General features: G+C 35.1%; 1 protein-coding gene across 1 annotated transcript in view; it reads left to right on the forward strand.

Annotated features, from left to right (window-relative positions):
- Positions 1-5,832: 5,832 nt before the first annotated feature.
- LOC108735763 (cyclic nucleotide-gated channel rod photoreceptor subunit alpha-like) overlaps positions 5,833-21,935 on the forward strand; it is a 59,391-nt gene continuing 43,288 nt past the window's right edge. The window contains exons 1-2 of the mRNA XM_025978926.1: positions 5,833-6,122; positions 12,047-12,184. Coding sequence (XP_025834711.1) covers positions 5,855-6,122; positions 12,047-12,184 — 406 coding nt within the window. The 5' untranslated portion in view covers positions 5,833-5,854. The remainder of the gene's footprint in view (positions 6,123-12,046; positions 12,185-21,935) is intronic.

Here is a 21,935-nt window from a genome sequence, read left to right on the forward strand (position 1 = left end):
GTACCACGCAATTTGTAGGACAATGTGACTATTAAATTATATAAATATTAAACAAAGTAAAAAAAAAATCAGCTGGTTAGTAATCATTTATGATGACCCCGTTATCGGTACATGTTGGAAAGAGGGGACTCCTTGATCAAACCACAAATTTTGTAGGACAAATATTTTTTCGAATAATTTAGATAATTATCTTGAGATTAAACAAAAAAAAACCCAGTTAGTAATAAATAAACCGACATATTTTATCCTTGCTACCTCTGTTAGCTACCACAATCAAAGTTTCTTACAAGAAGTTGTTGGGAGCCTCATGAAAATGAAGCTACTCACGGAAAATTAGCTTGATAATAATCAAGTGCAAAAATGTACCAGGGATCCCGGACTATCACTGAAGTGTTTTAACATCGCTTAGATATAATTTAACACATTTTACATGGTAAATACAGATTAGTAGATGGTAAAGAACGTACCGTAAATGACAGACAAGCTCGGACCTCTGAAAATATGCGATATCTATTGCAAACAAGATGAATAGCTTTTTTGTGTGTAGATATATTAAACCGTACACAACTTAAAATTTGAGATAAAATTTCATATATGTCGTTTGAATATCGCCGGTGTAGTTACGATTATGGATTGGAACGTAACCCGTCATTCTTTAAATTCTTCACATATCAAGCTTTTGTGATGTCATCTCTGATGTGCGTGTGCTTAAACAGATCTGTCAAGTAGCCGACCGTGTATGTATAACGTTAAGCCCTTTCACAAAGCAATAAAAATGCTTGTGCAGTAACGCTTCAAAGCTGGAATGTACATGTACCTGCTATATGTACGTATTCCATTATTTTGTCGGCTCCTACCTCGAAAGAAAATAAACAAATAAAGATCTCTTTATAGGCCCTTTCTTAATTAATGACAGTTTAAATTCAGAAAAATATCTTAACTTTTTAATGAGAAATTATTCCCACCTTCAAAGGCTAAATATCAATTTTAATAAAATTTGGTAACAACAAGGCGGTTGTCTCGCTCATAATATGATAGCGGTTCGTAATTTTTATTAAAAGTTGCCTTCTCCAATCGCATTGTTAGCGGATGGGATTAAATTAAATTGCCTGCTGGATCTTCCGATTTCCGATTCATCCCCAAATGATTTTTTCTTTTGGGAATACATCACCGAAAAATTAGTCGGCATTAATTTGGATTAGCTTCGTGAAAAAATTGTCGAAGCAACAAAAGATATTCCACCGGTTAAAATATTGCAAAACACTCGGCGAGCGTTTGGGACATTTTTTGGCACAGTATGGTGCTCCTTACAAAGACATTTTTAAGGATTTATCTAATTAACCTTCATTTATTACTTTTGTAATGTTTGAGGGCAGGTATGTGAATAAAAGACAATAATAATTTTAAGTCAACACCGTAGCTCTTTATTGTAGGCTCGTACATTACCGTATGCCACAGGCGGAAACTGAAGGCTCGCGTTAAGGGAGGAGGAAATTGCTATATCCCTCTATCTATAACTATTATAACTTATAGATACTACACTCCTTCCCCCTTACATTCTTTGCTTATCATAACAATAATGGCAAACATGTAGTACAAAAGCACAATGCTTGAGAATTTAAGCATTTATAAATTAAGTCGCTGAGGTTGTTTAATCACGCGAGATGATCTTCGTATAACTACTGGAGTCTTCGCCTCACTCATATCAGTATTACTAGAGTCACTATTGCTGTTCTCTACAGAACGTACAGTTACATCGTGAGCTTGATTTTGACTAAACGAGCTATTAGGTAGCTGTACAACATTGCACGATTTTAATTGATCAATGTGCCTCTTAACTATTACATTATTTTGAGTCTTAACATCATAAGTGACTGCACCTGCTCGTGCAACAATTGTAGCTAACTCCCAAGAGTTGCGGCTATAATTCTTACACATAACTTGGTCACCAATATTAAATTTGACAAAACGATTACCCCTGTAAAATCGCTGCTGGGCTAATTGTCTCTTCCCAACTTCAAATCTTAGGTTTGGTCTGATTAGGTCTAATCGCGTACGAAAAGAACGACCGGTTTGCAATTCAGCTGGTGAAATACCAGTTGTTACATGAGGCATCGCTCTATAGTAAAATAAGAACTTCATTAACGCATCACGCCTTGAGTATCCTTCTTTTAACAAAATCTTAAACTTTTTCTTAAAAGTTTTAACAGCATTCTCAGCTGCTCCGTTTGAAGCAGGATGATAAGGGGCAGTTTTAACATGTTCAATACCACGGTCAGATAAAAACTTTTCAAAGGCGTCAGACGTCAATGAAGGGCCATTGTCAGATACAATTCTTAAGGGTAGACCCCAAGTGGAAAAATATTCTTCTAATGCTAATATTGTACATTCAGACGTAATCTTAGTCATAGGCTTAACATCAATCCACTTTGAATAAGCATCAACAATTATTAAATACATTGTTGAATCAATAGGACCCAAAAAATCAATATGAAGTCTATGATTAACATCACGTGGCCAATCCCAAACATGAAGCTTAGCTCTGGGTACATTATCTGAATTTTCTAGACAGAGCTTACATGACTTGACTAGACTCTCAATATCTTTATCTAATCCTGGCCACCAAAAGTATGATCTCGCCATAGACTTCATTTTAACTACACCCATATGTATGTTATGCAACTCTTTTAAAATTANCCATTTTTACGAAAACCACAGAGGCGTCTTGTTCAGCGTGCTGTCAAACCTACACTAGCAAGGAGATCGGGCTGAAACTATAGCTACAAGCTATCCAAGGATGGTACTATAGAATGTCACCTCAAGGTAGGCCTAGTGGCGTCATCTCTTGGTCAGGCCGGAAACTTATCAATCCACCCTCGTAGATAAATAAAAATTTATGGTAATTAATCTCCGACTGGTCGCCGTCCGCTGTATCGGTCGATAAGTCCAGGGGAGTAAATCCCCTACTGTCACAAGCGTCCTAATAGTCATCAACCCTACCAGTATTGTGTACATTTCAAATACATGTAATATATCCTCCCATGACCTGTGCTTCACTCACTGTATATAATATATCACAATATGGCCTCGTTGACAATCATAAAGTTTTTTTTATCGTTTTTTAGATAAGATCAAATCGAAGGCATTTCTATTGTACTTCAGTTATTTAGTACCCACAAAGAATTGTCTCATTTATAGAATTAAAGGATAATCACTAGCAACATACAGCAACCATGACAATTAATAAAAATTTTTGTAATTTGTAATTTAAAGAGTACAACTGTAGGGATAGATTTACAGGGGCAAAAGATTACTATGCTTAGATTTGCAGATGATATAGCAGTATTAGCATCTAGCAAGGAGGACCTAGAGATAGCTTTAAAGGAAATGGAAGCGGTACTGACAGATCAGTACTGTATGAAAATAATTAAAAGTAAAACTAAAATACTAGTATGCATGGGAAGAAAAAGCAGGGAAATAGCAAATATAAAGATAGGAGACGAAAAATTAGAAGAAGTGGCTGATTTTAGATATCTAGAAAGTCAGGACGGAAGGAGTAGTAGGGATATAAAGCAGAGGATAGCGCAGGGCCGTGTCGCCTTTAATAAAAAGAAATTTAGAAATTCAAAACATGGACAGTGGGCGCGACGGAAAAGAAATGGTTAGAAGTTTTCGAAATGTGGTGTTATAAGCGAATGATGAGGATAACGTGGGTAGAAAAGGTTAGAAATGAAGAGATACTAGAGAGAATGACATGAAGGTCTAGTCAGAGACATATTAGAGGCAGAAACAGAAGTTAAGAGGGGTAGTGGTAGAGCTAGATTAGATTACTGTTCGCAAATAGTTAAGGATGTAGGTTATTCTAGTTTTGGGGAAATGCGAAGATTAACTCAGGATAGGAAAGAGTAAAGGTACGTGTCCAACCAGTCTCAGGACTGATGACCTTATGATGATGATCATGAATTGTGTTTGTTTGCATTTTCTACTGCGCATGTTTTGGATTCGAACATGCGCATTTTCACAAAAATAAGCTATACGTAATTAACCACAAATTCCCTGGTTTCGTCTGCAAATTTTGGCCACATATTTATTTATTTAAAAATATTTATTGCGGTCGCTTATCTATCTAGACACATACGCCTTTCTTCTTTCTATGTCAAATCGCAAGATAACATGGGCGGACTGGTACTATGAAAGGCCCCGGAAATTTAGGACTCAAAAGGCCTTTAAAGTCTAAAAAAAAAAAAGATCAACGCTGATTTGATGTGCGAACCAGATGTTATTCCAGAAAAACTAAGAAGTGAGTTATTAAATTTACATAAATAACTGTAAAACACAAAAACTGCCTTTTTGGAAGAATATGAACGTAAATATGATGACGCTAAAACATTTTCTGGCACTGAATCACTGAATCAAACGAATCTGATGAAGAAAACTGTGAAGCAAACCACAAATTTTGTAAAAACTGTCTTTTATGCTGTTTTCACATTTTGCATAGATACAATTTATTAGCTAGGATCCATCCAGCTTTATACGCTGTATATAAATACGCATTGACCCTATCTATAACGCAAGTACGCAAATACACCAATAAATTATTTTCTTAATCCTTTATTGAGAGTTCATGTCTTTCAATAAATACAATTAACATAAGCAAATGAATTAAACTTTTATTACCGGGTAAAGGCGTTAAAAAACTCATGAAAACTTACGAAAAAAATACAAGATCGAGGCCCATGTAAATGAGGGCTTTAATGTATTTTTTTAAGGACAGCATCATATGTATACACGTACTGGGTTTATGAACCCATCTTGTTTGCTTGTCACATGTGTTGATGATTTTCATTCCCGGGGTTATTGGGTTAAAAAGCTTATGTTTAGGCATGCAGGAGCCCTGTATCAAAGCGGAAGTCAGAGAGTACTCTCCCAAACTCCCTTATGGTCAGTCCGCCTCTGCCAAATAATATAAATATCAATGTATCAATTCGGAAATTGTTTCATCTACTGTTAGACTAAAAGCCATTGATCTTCAAGGATCGATCATTCACCATGACAATGTACTACTTCACCAACTTAATACCCGTTCATCTACAGAATTCATATGTGACACCACTTTTAACATGTCACATTAAGGATGACATGCAATGCTTTTCTACGTGTTCACTATTTATATTAAACGTATTCTTTTACAGCTTTTCACCCCGAAGTGTAGCTACATTTGAAAATCTGGAATTGTAAAATCTTTGAAATTCTGATTAAAAATGTATATTGGCATATATGTTATGTAAAGTATTTAAAGTATTGGTATAAAATTAACGATTACATCCCGCAGTTAATACTGACACCAGATACAATCTTAAGGCCCGACATCATTTGTTTCTTAACGAATGGGATTTTTTTGAATCTTATTAAAAGGATTATTCTTGGTGTATACAAGTTAGAAGAGTGGTCGAAGTCTCAAATCAAAGTTCTCATTATTATCTGCACGAGTACAAAGCGCTTTTTTTTAATGCACCTTTCGTTTTTGTTTTATTTAAAATAAGCCTTAAAAATTATTAAATAAATCCTAAAAACTGCGCTTCAGGCAAATAATAGTTTAAGGTGTTCTTTCTGTCCCACGTGTTGGAGATTATCATTCCCGGGGTTATTGGGTTAAGAATCTTATGTTTAGGCATTCAGAGGCCCTGTATCGTGGTGGGACAGGGGGAACTCTCCCAAACTCCCTTATGGCCAGTCCGCTCCTACCAGATAATATAAATATCAATGAATCAATTCGGAAATTGTTTCAACTACTGTTAGACTAAAATCGACTGTTTCTTTTGTTTCAGCGAAACTGGATGGAGTAAAAACGTACATGAGAATGCGTAGAGTGCCGAATCACCTACAAGTGAAGGTCATCAAGTGGTTCGATTACCTGTGGTTAACCCAAAAGTGTTCAGACGAAGAACGAGCGGTGTCGTGCCTTCCGGACAAGCTCAAAGCGGAAATTGCCATCAACGTCCATCTTGACACACTCAAAAGGGTCGAGATATTTCAAAACACCGAAGCCGGTTTTTTATGCGAACTTGTGCTCCGCCTTAGGCCGGTCCTCTTCTCGCCCGGGGATTACATTTGCCGGAAAGGTAGGTACAACTTTTGTAATTATTTACTCTCCCCTTTTTTTTCAGATATAACAGCACAATGCCGTGTAGTTTCACTGATAAAAAGTTGCAAAAGGATGAGCTGTCTCTTTTCTTTTTTCGTTTTCATTCTGGGCATTATCTTTTTGTCAGTTTCGCCTTTAAAAGGCCAGTCCATTAATTTAAAATGCATGCAACTGTGAGGGCTGGCGAAAACTCAATTCTCCCGAAAACCGCAACAAATTAAGTGTCAACAAACTTTTGTAATCACTGTCTTGTCTTGAGACCAACCGAAGCAAGAATGATAAATGGTCCTTCTGTTAAGGCGGTTCACAACCATTAGGCATCCCAGTCAAGAGATTAATTGCAACCGCTTTTGTTGGCGGTAATTAGTTCGACTACAATGTGTATCGACCATGCATGTATGTAAATAAAATATCGTATGTAACGCTACAAAAGTGAAATGAACAAGACCTATTTATAGTAGGTTCAATAGGACCTGAATAATTCGTAAAAACCTCTACAGCAACCTATGACCCGCACATCACCAAAAATGATCCATTTCATAATTTCAACGACTCATTTCAGTTCTGCGAATAAACTATAATACATAAAAATAAATTACAAATCATAAAGAGATAGGCACGAGTATCACAAAGATGCAACAACAAACATAAGCAGAATACAGTGACTTTGTCCAAAAGATTTATAAAAATACAGGTCTGACGAAGGAAGCTGGCGAGCGGTCGCGCAGGTACTTGCCCATTTATGACCTATTCCGGTAAGTCACTTGGAACCGATACACAAATAAGCTTTCAGTAGGCGTAAATTATAGTATTAATACAGATAGGACAGTAGCGTACTAGAAAATAATGTAAAAACATGACTTATCTAAAAGAAAAAAATTAACCTATTGCTTTTGTTTTATAGTTAGTTTTCACATTCACTGTCATCATCGGAATCTCTATCACTGTCACCAACATCAACAATCAGTTCTTCTGTTTGTATGTCTATTACTTGCTCACTGATCCCTATTTTTAAATATTTAATCTACGCCCCTGATAGGAATACTGAAGAATGAGGGCTGTAATTTTTATACCTAAAACTGCCTACTTTTGCCACCGCGCATCCACGCCATTTTAAAATTTCCGCCAGCTTCCAGCGTCAGNGTTTTAATTTTATGTAATGTCGCCATCTTAGATTTCAAACACAAATGTAGCAACAACATTTCATCCTTAAGGGTTGATTTTTAAAAAAATTCCGAAAACACGTATTTGCTTAATTTCAACAATGAGCAATCTTCGAGTAAATCCGAGTACAAATAAAATATACCCCATGGAAACGTTGCAACCTCTTTTCATTTGATTAATAGTATCAAACAGTATATATACCAAGTTTCAAGTAAATTTAACCACAAATAAAGTATGTCCCAAACAAAAATTGCAACACATTTTTACCCCTTCCCCCTTTGGAGGTTGAATTTTTTAAAATGTCGAGATAAGTCTTTTAGAAATTAAATGAGAGACCATTAAGACCAAGTTGCAAGTAAATCTGACCGCAAGTAATAAATGTTCCATTTAAACATTGCAACTCCACTTCACCACTCAACCCCCCCAACAGAGATTGAATTTTTTTATTTTTTAAGCAGTTTCAAGTATAGTAAATCGGACCAAAAACAAACATGCAATCTTTGCAAACCCCTTTCAGCTTCCTAAAGAGGTAGAATTTTGTAGAATGTTGAAATAGGTATGTATGCCATTAATTCTATATGAAAAAGCATTAAAGCCAAGTTTCAGGTAAATCTGACTACAAATAAAACACCATACTTAACCTAGACAACATTACGTTTAGCTGTCAGTTGCGTTTTGTTATACCATTTTTAACAAATGAACGGCTAGACTGATGATTTGATTTATAAATTTTTCGTTTTGTCATTCCATGTCAGTTGCGTTTACATATACCACGTTTCTCTGGTGGAACGTGATAAAAAGTATCCTATGTCCTTCTCCCGGTTGTAAGCTACCTCTGCACCAATTTTCAGCCAAATCGGTTCAGCCGTTCTTGAGTTATAAATGGTGTAACTAAGACGACTTTCTTTTATATATGTAGATTAAAATAATCGTCTTGTCTCTTGCCTCTGTCATCATTTCGTCCGTCTCATTCACATCTCTTCAACTACAAATCACCTAACAATTGTTAAAGGAAAGATAAAGGGGACCTTCCGCCCTACCCCCCGGCTTTGCACTATACTATGTGGAGTGACCGTCCACTCAGCCGCATTAGAAAATGTAATACCCAAAAGTTGTTTTATGACTATACATATAATTATTCATTTTGCGTATGCAAAGCCTTCTTGATATATGGCATATTACAAGCACGTATGTTAAAACTAAATATCAACTTTTACGTTTCTATAAATAAATCATTCGTGGCAATTTATCAAACTGAAATACGGCATGTGACAGTGCAGAGCAAAGCACAACAAAGAGGCACATAACATTTGATTGTTGTGCAAACTATGAAATTATACAATTGAATTCGGACAGGAATTATTTTTTGTCGCATATTTAGAATCTACGTATACGATATTGTCGATAAAATGTTTGCTTACGGTTCAAAAACCATTTTTGAAATCGCCACTGCATCGTTATTCTATAGTAGACAAGAGCACGCTGCAGTTGACGAAAAACGTTCAATTATTGATAATTAACTATATCGTGTCAGTCATATTTTCTTTTTATCGCATAATTGGAGTCTACATATACGACTTTGTCAATAAATTTTTTGCTTACGGTTCAAAAACCATTTTTGAGACTGCTACGTTTTCAAAACGTTTCTATGACCTTGAAAATAACACCTGACGGCGTGACGTCACTGTTCTGTAGTAGACCAGAGCACGCTGCAGTTGATAGAAAACGTTCAATTATTGATAATTAAATATGTCGTGAGTCAGCTTTAATATGCCAGTCAGAATTTAATTTTGTTGCATATTTGGAATCTACGTACTTATACGACTTTGTTAATAAAATTTTTGCTTACAATTCAAAAACCATTTTTGAGGCCGCTACTACGTTTTTAAAACATTTCTATGATCTTGAAGAGAGCGCATAACGCGTGACGTCACCATTCTTCAGTAGACAAGAAAAATGTTCAATTATTGATAGTTAAATATGTCGTAAGTCCGCCGCTTTAATAAATCTAAGCTTTATTGTATTCTGCATCTTAAAAAAAAATGGAATAATTAACGTTTATCATAAACGGCCGCTTTTACAATAACTAACTCTAACATTATTACTGACCATCTCAACGAAAGCGTTCCTAACAATAGTGTTCCTTAGGAATTTAGGACTTGAAAATGTTTGTAAAAAGGCAAATACTGTAAACTGGCAATATACACATAAGAAACATTATTCATAATACTGTAAAAAATATTTCATAATTTTTACATGTACTGCAAACAATCACTAAGCGGCTGGTAAAAGTCGATCGCTGAACGTAGACGCTGCTCCTAAGGTTTACGACGTCACCCTACAAAAAGGCCATCCCGGGCATCTAGAGAATTTATTGATTTTCAAAAACCATTTTTAACGAGCTGCTGATGATAATTTTTTCCGTCACGTCGTATGGTTGTTTTCAGTCACTAATCTTTATAACAAAGTGATTTCCTACTGATTTTAGATATCAAGTTCCAACCCAATTGTTGAAATAAAGAATAAGTATTCAAATCACCTTCTGAATCTACATAAAAAAAAATCAGAAAAATTTGACTTGTGTATTCTATGCGGAAGCATCAACTAAACCAACCAACATCCCCTTTTTCATATTAAATTAAGAATTGCCACTTGTCATAAGGATGGTAAACAGCAATTTGACAAGACGACAAGCGGAGTACGTTCCCGTTCCGGATTCTGCTGCCGTTTCCACTCATTTGTATTCCAGAACCGCCTTTGGCCATCCGCTGGCTCGTCTTACCGCGGTATATATACATGCATCCGCCGTAAGTACATAAGAAAGAAAAAGGAACGAACCTGAGCAACTTCAACTTTTCAACCTCAGTTAAGTCTTCAAGGATCGACCATTCACCATGACAGTGTACCACTGCACCAACTTAATACCCGTTCGTCTACAGAATTCATATGTGACACGACTAGAACTTTTCACATGTCACATTAAGGATGACATGCAATGCTTTTCTACGTGTTCACTATTAATATTAAACGTATCTATTCTTTTACAGCTTTTTACCCCGAAGTGTAGCTACATTTAAAAATGTGGAATTGCAAAATCTTTGAAATTCTGATTAAAAAAGTACATTTACATTGCTACTCGACACTTAAAAAAAAACGCTATCGATAATTGAATCTCAGGGGAGAAAAAAGAACAAATTTTATTGAAGCAAAAAAGAAATTTAATATATCTACAGTAAAGCAAAATCTATCTTACTAATTAAATATACTAAAAGGAATTTATAAATTTATTATTAATTTATAAATATTCGAGTGTGAACCTGATGGAATACGCGCTCTCTACCTACGCTCAGGGCTTAGAGTAGAAAAGAACAGCACTAGGCCAGAAAAGGAAGGAGACAACTCTCGGCCAAACTCTTAACCGGTGAGGAGCGTATAATCCGTACAGTACTGCACGGAAAAATTGACCATTTTATCCACTACAATTGCATTGCTCAAATGTGCTGTTATTGATACCATTTACTACTGAAAATATCAACGAGATGTTTATTTATATTTCAACACATATTAAAGGCTTTAACGCTTGTTTTCGAGTCGCACTACTATTCATGATTGAACAAAACTTTTAGCAGGTACTGTATGAAATAGTATGTTTAATGAACAAGAGTGGAGAGTATAATGAGATTTTTTCTCCCTACCTACGATTTTGCCGGCGCGCATCCAAGACATTGGAAGGGGCCAATTGCTAGAAAAAGTAAATGAAGTATACATTGCATCTCGACACTTTAAAATTCTCTAAAGAAAACGCTATCGAAAATTGAATCTCAGGGAAGAAAAAAGAAGAAAATTTATTGAAGCAAAAAAGTTAAGTTAATATATCTACAGTAATGCAAAATATATCTAATTAATTAAATATACCATAAGGAATTTATAATGGACGGGGTCACTTGGCCAAGTGTCCAAAATATTCGAGCGTGAACCTGATGGGCTACACGCTCCCTATCTACGCTCAGCGCTTAAAGTGGTAGCAGCGTGTTTTCAAAGAAAAATGACTACTAAATTTACTTGTTACAACACATAGGTTATTTAAAGTATTGGTATAAAATTAACGATTGCATCCCGCAGTTAATACTGACACACCAGATACAATTTTAATGATTCCGCTCTAAACTCTTATCAGGTAGTAATTTTAATGGTACTGTGGCTGCATACATTTGCCACATATTATTATTGTACGATATCATTTTGGTATAAGGATTTAGTATTTCTTTTTCTTCATATTAATATTGTAATATATAATTTAATTCTTTCTTTTATAAATATTTCCTATTCTCATTATGTAAATATCCTTTTAAATTTATGTATCCTCTTAAAATCTTTCGACTAATCCTTTAACATTTCAATTTCTCGTTCCTCCTTAATCGCATTTTAATATTAGATTTCTTGGTACATTGGGACAAAATCTGTTTCTTAGTATTTCATCTAATCACACTTTTCAAGTTTCAGTCTCTATTGATTCGATCCCTATTCCACCCTTTTAGTCTTAGTTAAAATTTATTTTCAAAAGTACTAACACTTCCGATCTGTTGTTTCAACTATTCCATTTCATTCTTCAGTTATTATCTATCAAATTTGTTACGTTTTCATTGTGTGTTTTTTTTGATTTATTTTACTTTTAATTTTTTCGATTTATAAGGTATTAAATTTTACTCCATTTAATGTTCTACTTTTTTCTTGCAGGAGAGGTGGGGAAAGAGATGTACATAGTAAATCGTGGTAGACTTCAGGTGGTTGCCGACAATGGAAGGACCGTATTGGCTACTCTTAAGGCGGGAAGCTACTTTGGCGAAATATCAATTTTGAACATGGGCACGGCAGGTAAACATCTTGGTAAATATCTTTTTCAGGTCTTCTCCCCCCTCTTGAACCCCAGTTCAGTTGTATCAGCTACGCTTGTTTTTAATAATTCTTCTGTCTACATATATGTATGTATATTTTGTCATCCAGTAGTTTTACTGCTTATTATTTACATACTAACCACTTACTGCAGTTTGAAGTAATGTTTCGTTTTGTGACTCCGTTGTAGTAAACCCTTTTTGTGCACGAGTCCAACATTTATATTGCGCTGTCTTTAGTATTACATTACTCAGATTCGCGATTCTTTTTGTGATATCATAATTATTTAATCATATTAAGGAGGAGGTCTCTGATGGAAGTTGTCTATGATCTATATTATATTTGAAGCTAAAGCAGAAACTAAAGAGGGCCGAGCGCTTTAGTTTGGTATATATAAGTTACGCCCCGTGGTCACTTGAACCCAAATTCATAGTCTACTTGTGCCTCAACAAATTTAATCCTCAAGAAGATCATGGTATAGTTGCGCCTCTGAGTGCAGGTAGAAAATGGATCCCTATATAAAGTTTAAACATCTCATTTGTATACATCATACACTTTGTTGATGTTTAGATGTAAATTAGATTTTTAAAATAAAAATAACCTGTACTTACCTACTAATTTTTGAAATTACAGAAGAAAAATCTTTTAAGTGACTGTTTTCTTAATAAAATATATAATAAAAGAAATAGTAGTTAATAAATGTCATATCTATTCGTTGTTAANGGTTGTAAATAACTTTATTGATGTAAAATCAACATCATTATATCAAAATTTTTACAGCCCGATTTTGTTTCTGATCTTTTTTCTTTTCTTTAGCTTTGGGTTTATCTTATAAGTGATGTTTTTCGGTTCTCGACTGCTTATAAACGAATTAAGGTAAATGCTTTTTATAAAAAGAAATACAAATTTTAATATTTTTTTTCTACCTCTTCTACCTATGTGTTAAAGAACACATAGCTTCAAATAGAGGCACCTCAGTTTTATATAGAATAAAGTGGTCAAAAACTAATTCAATAAAATCTTTAAGCACGTTTGGCGTTTTTTTACTTATTATTGGCATTTAAAAAAGTAATCGAGATTTAGAGCAGGTCGACGAACAAGCAAATTCACCACATAAAGTATAAAAAAATGATCTTATATACCTAAATATCGTAAAAAAAACTAGATACCTACCTAATTATACACAAATTGACATTGAGGCGCAACTATACCATAACCTTTTTGAAGATTAAATAATTTCATTTAGGGACTGACCACGGGGCGCAACTCGTCTACACCCTTTTAGCTAACTTGAAGGATAAACAAATGGCTGCAGAGGTTCTGGTGTCTATTTGACATTAAAATTATTAGTTTTAATTACTATCACGGTCGGCAGTACCGTAGTAGGCTGTATTCTGCTGTATTTGCATATATGCAAATTTATATGTTCAAACAGCGAATGTAGAAACAAAGGGTCAGCTGTTGTATATTACTGCAGGCTATTTTGTGCTTTGTTAGACGAGTTAAAAATACCTACATACATAGAACCTTAACCATAACACAAATCCAAAATCTGTTACACTCCTGTCTCTTTCTCTCTACTATTTTTAAACCGAACATACCATGTATGTATACGAATATTAAATCGGCATTAACCAGCGATGGGGAAATGCGTCATGTTGGCCCAAAAAAGTTCTTAAAAAAATATTTTTTTCCACAAATGAAATATTTCGCTATAACGAGAAGAGGACAGGTTTTAAAGGTCAATACGTATGAAGTATGATTGACCTTTATGGAAAAAACCACCTCTTCGGTTAAGGATGTTTGCGAAGTATGTCAAAATGCTACGAGACAAATAAAAATTTGGAAGAACGTTCCTCATTCAATTCTAAAACTCCTGTAAAAATTACAAATCGATTCACTAAACCGTTAAAAAGTTATTGAAATTTTAAAAAATAATTTTACACATCATTTTATGGAGATTCGTTAACCGAACAGATTAAATTTATTTTTATTAACAGAAAAAAAGCTACCAGAAATTTCAAACTTTTATAATAAGTAACTTGAACTCTGGAGAATCACTTTAGCGTAAGGTTATTCAAATTCACTAAATGGTTATCGAGGAAAAAATGAAAAATTAGCTGAAAATCTCGTTTTTACTTGATAATATAATGATAATATTTATAATTGTCTGAAATAAATGCAATTTTAAAGTTTTAATTATTATTTAAACATATTAAAAAGTTTTACGCTCATTATTAATAGAGATTGAAACTAAATATTTTTTTGTTTCGAAGTTGAAATCAAGGCATATTCACTGCCAAAAGTCAGTTAAAAATTTTCCATATTATTCGTTATTTCTTATTTTATTCAAAGTTTTTGGTCAAATTCCAAATTTTCTCTCAAACCGTATACTTTTTTTTAGTATAGATAGTATTTATTTACCTCATGATATGCTGCAAAACCTAATTAATCACGAATTTCTAATTTTATGTACTCTTGTCTCCGATTATACCTCCCAAACATGCTTAAGTAAATGTATTTCTTACTGAAGCGCAACGGGGGCACGACTATTTAAGCCGTGCGATTCAAGCGAATGTCGCTACAGTTCAGCGATTGGAGCGCTACGTTCTTGAAGCGCTCTTCTCGTGTGAAAGCTTCAATTTAAAACAGTGGAATTAAAAAAGGGCGCAACTGTAGCGCTTCAGAAGCGTTACAAAAAGTAATCAATGTGAAAAGGCTCTAAGGCCCATCGAAACGCTGCAAAAGATCGCTCTTTATACATAGGGACTAGCAACTGTCGCGCCAATGTTGCGCAACGGAAGCGTTACAAAATCTAGCTCGTGTGAAAAGGTTCTTACTCTCACAGAAAGAGAAAAGAACAGTAATTTTTTTAATATTCGGGACAACTTAGCAAACCGATTACATGTAAAGGGATTGAAAACATCCTGCCCATTACGACTGCCCCAACCACATTTTACCCCCTCTCCATCATTACATTTTACAACACCCACCAAAAATTATTTTCAAAAATCCAGGCTAAGTTCACAACGCAAGGAAATCGAAGACGTTGATCTTTAAGAATTGAAAACGTTTTACCTGTTTTTATTACATCCCTACAGCATTTTACCCATCCCTAATTTCGTTTGACCACCCCCTAAAATTTGGCCCGGACGAGAAAAAAATTCCAAAAATATCGACTACTACGCAACACCAGAAGATAGGAGAGAAACCTTTAAAGGTTGAAAACGTTTTACCTAATATTATTACATCCTTACACCCTGCAGAATTTTACCGACCCTCATTTCGTTTTATCACCCTCTCTTATTTAAGGAAATATAAATCATTTTTTTTTTAATTCACTACGCTCGAAAATCAAAAAGGTTGTTTGTTTAATAGACCAGTCAAATTAGAATCTCGGGAAAAGTAAATGTTACCCAAAGTAGAATCTACCTAAAATTTTTGAGAAAGGTTTGTAAATCAAGAATATCTGAGAATTATCCACAAGTTTTGTTTGGAATTGTTGCTAAATTGCGTCTAAAGACACACGAAAGAGGTTTTTCGTTGATAACAAAAAAACTATAAATTTTACAAGAAAAAGTTGCAGGATTTAAAGTTCTGTACGAAACAGATTTTAAAGATCCAAATTGCATCAGTAGTTGCTGAGTAATGCTTAAAAAGCCGTTAAAAATTGGCAATATTTCAATCGTTACTTAAAACAAACATTGTATTGATGATACTCTGGATCTTCACTACCTCTTTTTAAAGCAAACAAATCATAAGAAAAAGCAACTTGATTCGAGTTATAGTTTCCGAAATATTCTATTTTGCACTGAAAAACGTTAAATTGTTACTGTTAATTTTTATAGATTTGGCAAAATATAAGGTAATTTTGTTTGAAACATTCGATAGTTCAAGGCCTATTTTTCCATGAACGTAACTGTACAAATCAATTTTCATAAATTAAATTGTTAAAAATTGTAGTTAAAAAAGGGATTCTCTTTTTTTTTTAATCTGATTGCATATTTGAATTGCTGCTTATTTGACAAGGAATTTCCATAAAATAAAAGGCTGTTACCCTAAAGAAGAGCGGATGTAAAGTTAGCAAGGAAATTTTTCTTTTCGAATAAAATAATTGAGAGGTAGTAAAACGATTTCGACTGGGGGTAAAATTTGGTCTTTTTCCTAGCCAACTTCTCACACCTGCGGTATGACCTTAACATAAAAATTTTAAAAGACCGGTGATTACAATTTGATTTGTACTTATAGTAATTATCTTAATATATTTATATTCTCCAATGCGACGTAAGTGGGAAGAGTGCATGTCTCATAATTTCTTTGGAACAGTCGCTTAAGACCCCGGATACGCTTCGAGCAATTTCGGTTCAAAAGTATATAACATATAATCCTTTGTGACGCTCTGGTGCAGCAGTACCTACTTTTAATCCGTTGCGGTTTAAATGGCTTTCTGAACCGTGAAACGCTGCATTCTGTTGGAAAACTAGATCGACATTAAATCGAAATATCCTAGGAAATCGACAAAATATTTCCTCCCCTTCAGGGTATAAAGACGCGTATTCAATATTCACTTGGAAACAACCTTAAATTAGCATGCACTATTTACACACAATACGAAGTCTGTTCAAAAAGTATCGCAAATTTCGAATTTCCTTGAGTTATGTATATTCGATTTTCGATTTTATTGTGGCGTTATGTTGGCACTCATGTCTCTCGCTTAAACCGACAAATTCGGCTATATTGTATGTTAAGTTAATTTTTGACAACTACTTTGCTTGCACGTGTTTTGGGTCGTCTTCGATTTTGCCTATTCCGCAAAATTAATCAAAGAATCTGCATCAAATTTTGTGTGAAGTGGACGGACGCATTTCAATTGCTAACTGTGGTATATGGTGAAGCCACCTTAGAACGAAGTAACTTTTATCAGTGGTATATTTCGTTTAGTTTCTGTAGCGATGTGACCTTCAGTTTGACCGGCGCAAAGTAGAAAAGAATAGCACTAGACCAGAAAAGAAAGGAGACAACTCTCGGCCAAATTCTTAACCGGTGAGCATATAATCCGTACAGTACTGCACGGAAATATTGACCATTTTATCCACTACAATTTCATTGCTCAAATGTGCTGTTATTGGTTATTTACTACTGAAAATATCAAAAAAATGTTTATTAAGACATATTAAAGGCTTTAACGCTTGTTTTCGACTCGCACCACTATTCATGATTAAACAAAACTTTTGGCAGGTACTGTATGAAAAAGTATGTTTAATGAACAAGAGTCGAGAGTACAATGAGCTTTTTTCTCCTTATCTACGATTATGCCAGCGCGCATCCAAGACATTGGAAGGGGGCAATTGCTAGAAAAAGTAAATGAAGTATACATTGCATCTCGACACTTTAAAATTCTCTAAAGAAAACGCTGAGAGGGCCGAGAAGTGAGCAACAAAGAGCGTGCCGAACGCCCGAGCACGTCAACAACAGACGAAAACATGGATGAAGTGAAGAAAATAGCATTGGCCAGTCGTCGAATCTCCGTTAGAGAAGTTGCTGAAGACTTACACATATAAATTGGCTCCTTCCATCCGGTTTTTACCAATAATTTGGGCATGGTAGCCGCGAAATTCGTACCTAAATTGCTCAATTTTGACCAAAAACAGCATCGTATTAACATTGCTAAGGAGTTGCTGTCCGCGACAACCCAAATTTGTTCCAGAGGGTTATAACTGGTGACGGACCATGGGTTTATGGTTATGACGTAGAAACCAAAGCTCAATCATTCCAATGGAAGCTGCCGCACAAGCCAAAAACGAAAAAAGCGCGTCAAGTTAGGTCGAATGTGAAGGTTTCACTTACGGTTTTTTTCGATTGCAGGGGTGTGGTGCTTCATGAGTTTTTACCACAAGGTAGAACGATCAATAAGGAATATTGCCTGTAAGTTATGCGCAACTTGCGTGAAGCAATCCGCCAGAAACGCCCGGATTTGTAGAAAAACAAAAATTGGGTTTTCTACTACGATAACGCCCCTGCTCACACATCGTTGCTTGTGTGCGAATTTTTGGCCAAAAACAACACACTAATAATGCCGCAGCTACCGTATTCCCCAGATTTGACCCCCTGTGACTTTTTTTTTGTTCCCAAAACTGAAGAGGTCAATGAAAGGACGACGCTACGCTACGATTGAGGAGATAAAGACGGCACCGAAGGAGGAGCTGAACAAGATCACAAAAAATGATTTTTTGAAGTATTTCGAGGATTGGAAAAAACGTTAGCACAAGTGCATAATATCTGGTGGGGATTACTTTGAAGGGGACAACATAAATATTAATTAATAAATAAGTATACTTCTCATGTTCTGATAAAAGTTTGACTTTTTCAAATATTGTTTTTAAGTATTACAAATTTTATTTGTTATATTTCACTACCTCTGTCTACAGCCCGAAAACTCGTGGTAGAAACTATTGTTTTTTATTTTACCCTGTTTACATCATGACCACAAAGCAAAAATCGCGCGCATTTAAAACACATACTTAACAATTATAAATCAAAACTTTTAAAATAAAATAAACTGTAAAAGCTCTTCAGTATTTTGTTAAAGGATGTTCAAAATCAATTTTACAATATTGGTAAACAAAATTAAAATTGTTATTGTGCAGTGAAAATTATAAATTTCGCGTTTTTTTTTTTATTTTTCTATCGCTTATTACTCGAAAACTATTAACTTTAGAGAAAATCTACAAAAGACCTTTTTTGTATAAAATGAGCGAGCAAAAGTAAAAATACTGTAGCGAGCACCAGTGTGTTTGTGTGCGATCGAGCACACGTGTTCGTGAACGGCTTATCGATTCACCAACTAGCTGCGGGCGCCTTCCTTCATGTGCGCTGTATTTGTAAATGTGTGTGTCGTACATGCGTTCTGGGAAAGAAAAAAGAAACTTTCCGGACGTTTTGAGAAGGTTCCCGAAAGTAAACAAAAGAGTATTTGGAGGAAGAGCCGATCGCCGAGAGAAGTAGAAATAAATTGACCGTTGCAGAAGTGAATCCAGAAATAAATTGACAGTGATTACAGTGAAATAAATAGCGCAGTGAATAGTGATATATCAACATTAGTGTAAATCAATAGTTTTTGTAGTTATCAGTCTTAGAAGTTAATTTTGTTAAACCCACGAACATTACAATACCTTAAGGTCTAATCTAACCATTATCCATTACCCTGAATTTTCGTAGAAAATTATACATTCACTTTTCTGTTACGGTCCAGGGTCTCTGCCGCACCTCGAGTATCCACCACCTAGAATTCTTCATAAAAACTAGTTTTATAATTTTCTGATTCATTTTTTTTTTATGTCATAGTCCACTGTTTACCTAGAATATTTTGTGAAGACTTTCCATGTCATCACCATTAATTTTCCGTTTAAAAGTATTTATAATTCGTCAATTATTTTTTTACTTTCTTGAGCATCTACTACGTATTAGAATTGTTCGTAGAGATTTATATACAGTTTCTCTTTTTTCTAAAATTATTGTCTCGTGTTTCGACTGAATCCTCATGTCCACTAATCGAGTTACTTAAAATCGAATATTTAGTAGGTATTACAGAGCTTATACCATCTAATTATTGCCGCCGACTAAATTCCGCCTCGAAATAGCTGATGTTGATGCATCTGATGCATATTCTGCGGTGCCGATGCGGCATAGGTACACATAAATATGCAACAACATTCTGCAATCTTCGTGATCTCCGGAATCATCACGGACACGCAGTCACCTAAGAATTGGCCTGGAGCCAATAATAGTTTACAACTATTCTGTGAAAGTATTAAGAAATACCACAAGAGAAAACCCATTTTGCAGAAAACCAAACGTCCCCGAGAAGTGAGCAACAAAGAGCGTGCCGAACGCCCGAGCACGTCAACAACAGACGAAAACATGGATGAAGTGAAGAAAATAGCATTGGCCAGTCGTCGAATCTCCGTTAGAGAAGTTGCTGAAGACTTACACATATAAATTGGCTCCTTCCATCCGGTTTTTACCAATAATTTGGGCATGGTAGCCGCGAAATTCGTACCTAAATTGCTCAATTTTGACCAAAAACAGCATCGTATTAACATTGCTAAGGAGTTGCTGTCCGCGACAACCCAAATTTGTTCCAGAGGGTTATAACTGGTGACGGACCATGGGTTTATGGTTATGACGTAGAAACCAAAGCTCAATCATTCCAATGGAAGCTGCCGCACAAGCCAAAAACGAAAAAAGCGCGTCAAGTTAGGTCGAATGTGAAGGTTTCACTTACGGTTTTTTTCGATTGCAGGGGTGTGGTGCTTCATGAGTTTTTACCACAAGGTAGAACGATCAATAAGGAATATTGCCTGTAAGTTATGCGCAACTTGCGTGAAGCAATCCGCCAGAAACGCCCGGATTTGTAGAAAAACAAAAATTGGGTTTTCTACTACGATAACGCCCCTGCTCACACATCGTTGCTTGTGTGCGAATTTTTGGCCAAAAACAACACACTAATAATGCCGCAGCTACCGTATTCCCCAGATTTGACACCCTGTGACTTTTTTTTTGTTCCCAAAACTGAAGAGGTCAATGAAAGGACGACGCTACGCTACGATTGAGGAGATAAAGACGGCACCGAAGGAGGAGCTGAACAAGATCACAAAAAATGATTTTTTGAAGTATTTCGAGGATTGGAAAAAACGTTAGCACAAGTGCATAATATCTGGTGGGGATTACTTTGAAGGGGACAACATAAATATTAATTAATAAATAAGTATACTTCTCATGTTCTGATAANCGTATTAGAATTGTTCGTAGAGATTTATATACAGTTTCTCTTTTTTCTAAAATTATTGTCTCGTGTTTCGACTGAATCCTCATGTCCACTAATCGAGTTACTTAAAATCGAATATTTAGTAGGTATTACAGAGCTTATACCATCTAATTATTGCCGCACGACTAAATTCCGCCTCGAAATAGCTGATGTTGATGCATCTGATGCATATTCTGCGGTGCCGATGCGGCATAGGTACACATAAATATGCAACAACATTCTGCAATCTTCGTGATCTCCGGAATCATCACGGACACGGAGTCACCTAAGAATTGGCCTGGAGCCAATAATAGTTTACAACTATTCTGTGAAAGTATTAAGAAATACCACAAGAGAAAACCCATTTTGCAGAAAACCAAACGTCCTTAAATATTACGTAATACTACTATGGCACACCATTTGCTATTTAATAGCAAGAGTTTTATCTGGTAAAATTAAAAAGATTTTTTTTTTAATGCAGCAGATTTTTNCGGTATCGCCGCGACCTCTATGTCCCTGCATTTTAAATCTGTAATATCTTCGAAAATATTCATTTAAATTACATGATGTAAAGGGCCATATTGATCTGTATTAAATGCACAATGTATTTAAGGTACTTAATTGGATAAAGATCAATGCTGTATTGCTTAAAATCGCTTCCTAAATAAGCCATACATTATTTTGATCTATCTCGTAGGATTCAGCCAGCGTTTGCAAGTGCTTTTTATACATTAACTAGTGACCCGCCCCAGCTTCGCACGGGTGCAATGCTGATACTAAATATATTTTTATTTTGTTTACATTATTATCAAAAAGGGGAAATCTTCAAAAGATACCCCCTGAACGTACTAAATATACTACAGAATGTCTTTATATACAACATTCACAGCTTTTTTGTCATTAGACAATACAAACCGGCCGGTACCG

The sequence above is a fragment of the Agrilus planipennis genome, unplaced genomic scaffold (assembly GCF_000699045.2).
Source record: "Agrilus planipennis isolate EAB-ADULT unplaced genomic scaffold, Apla_2.0 scaffold138, whole genome shotgun sequence".
Classification (NCBI taxonomy): Eukaryota; Metazoa; Arthropoda; class Insecta; order Coleoptera; family Buprestidae; genus Agrilus; species Agrilus planipennis.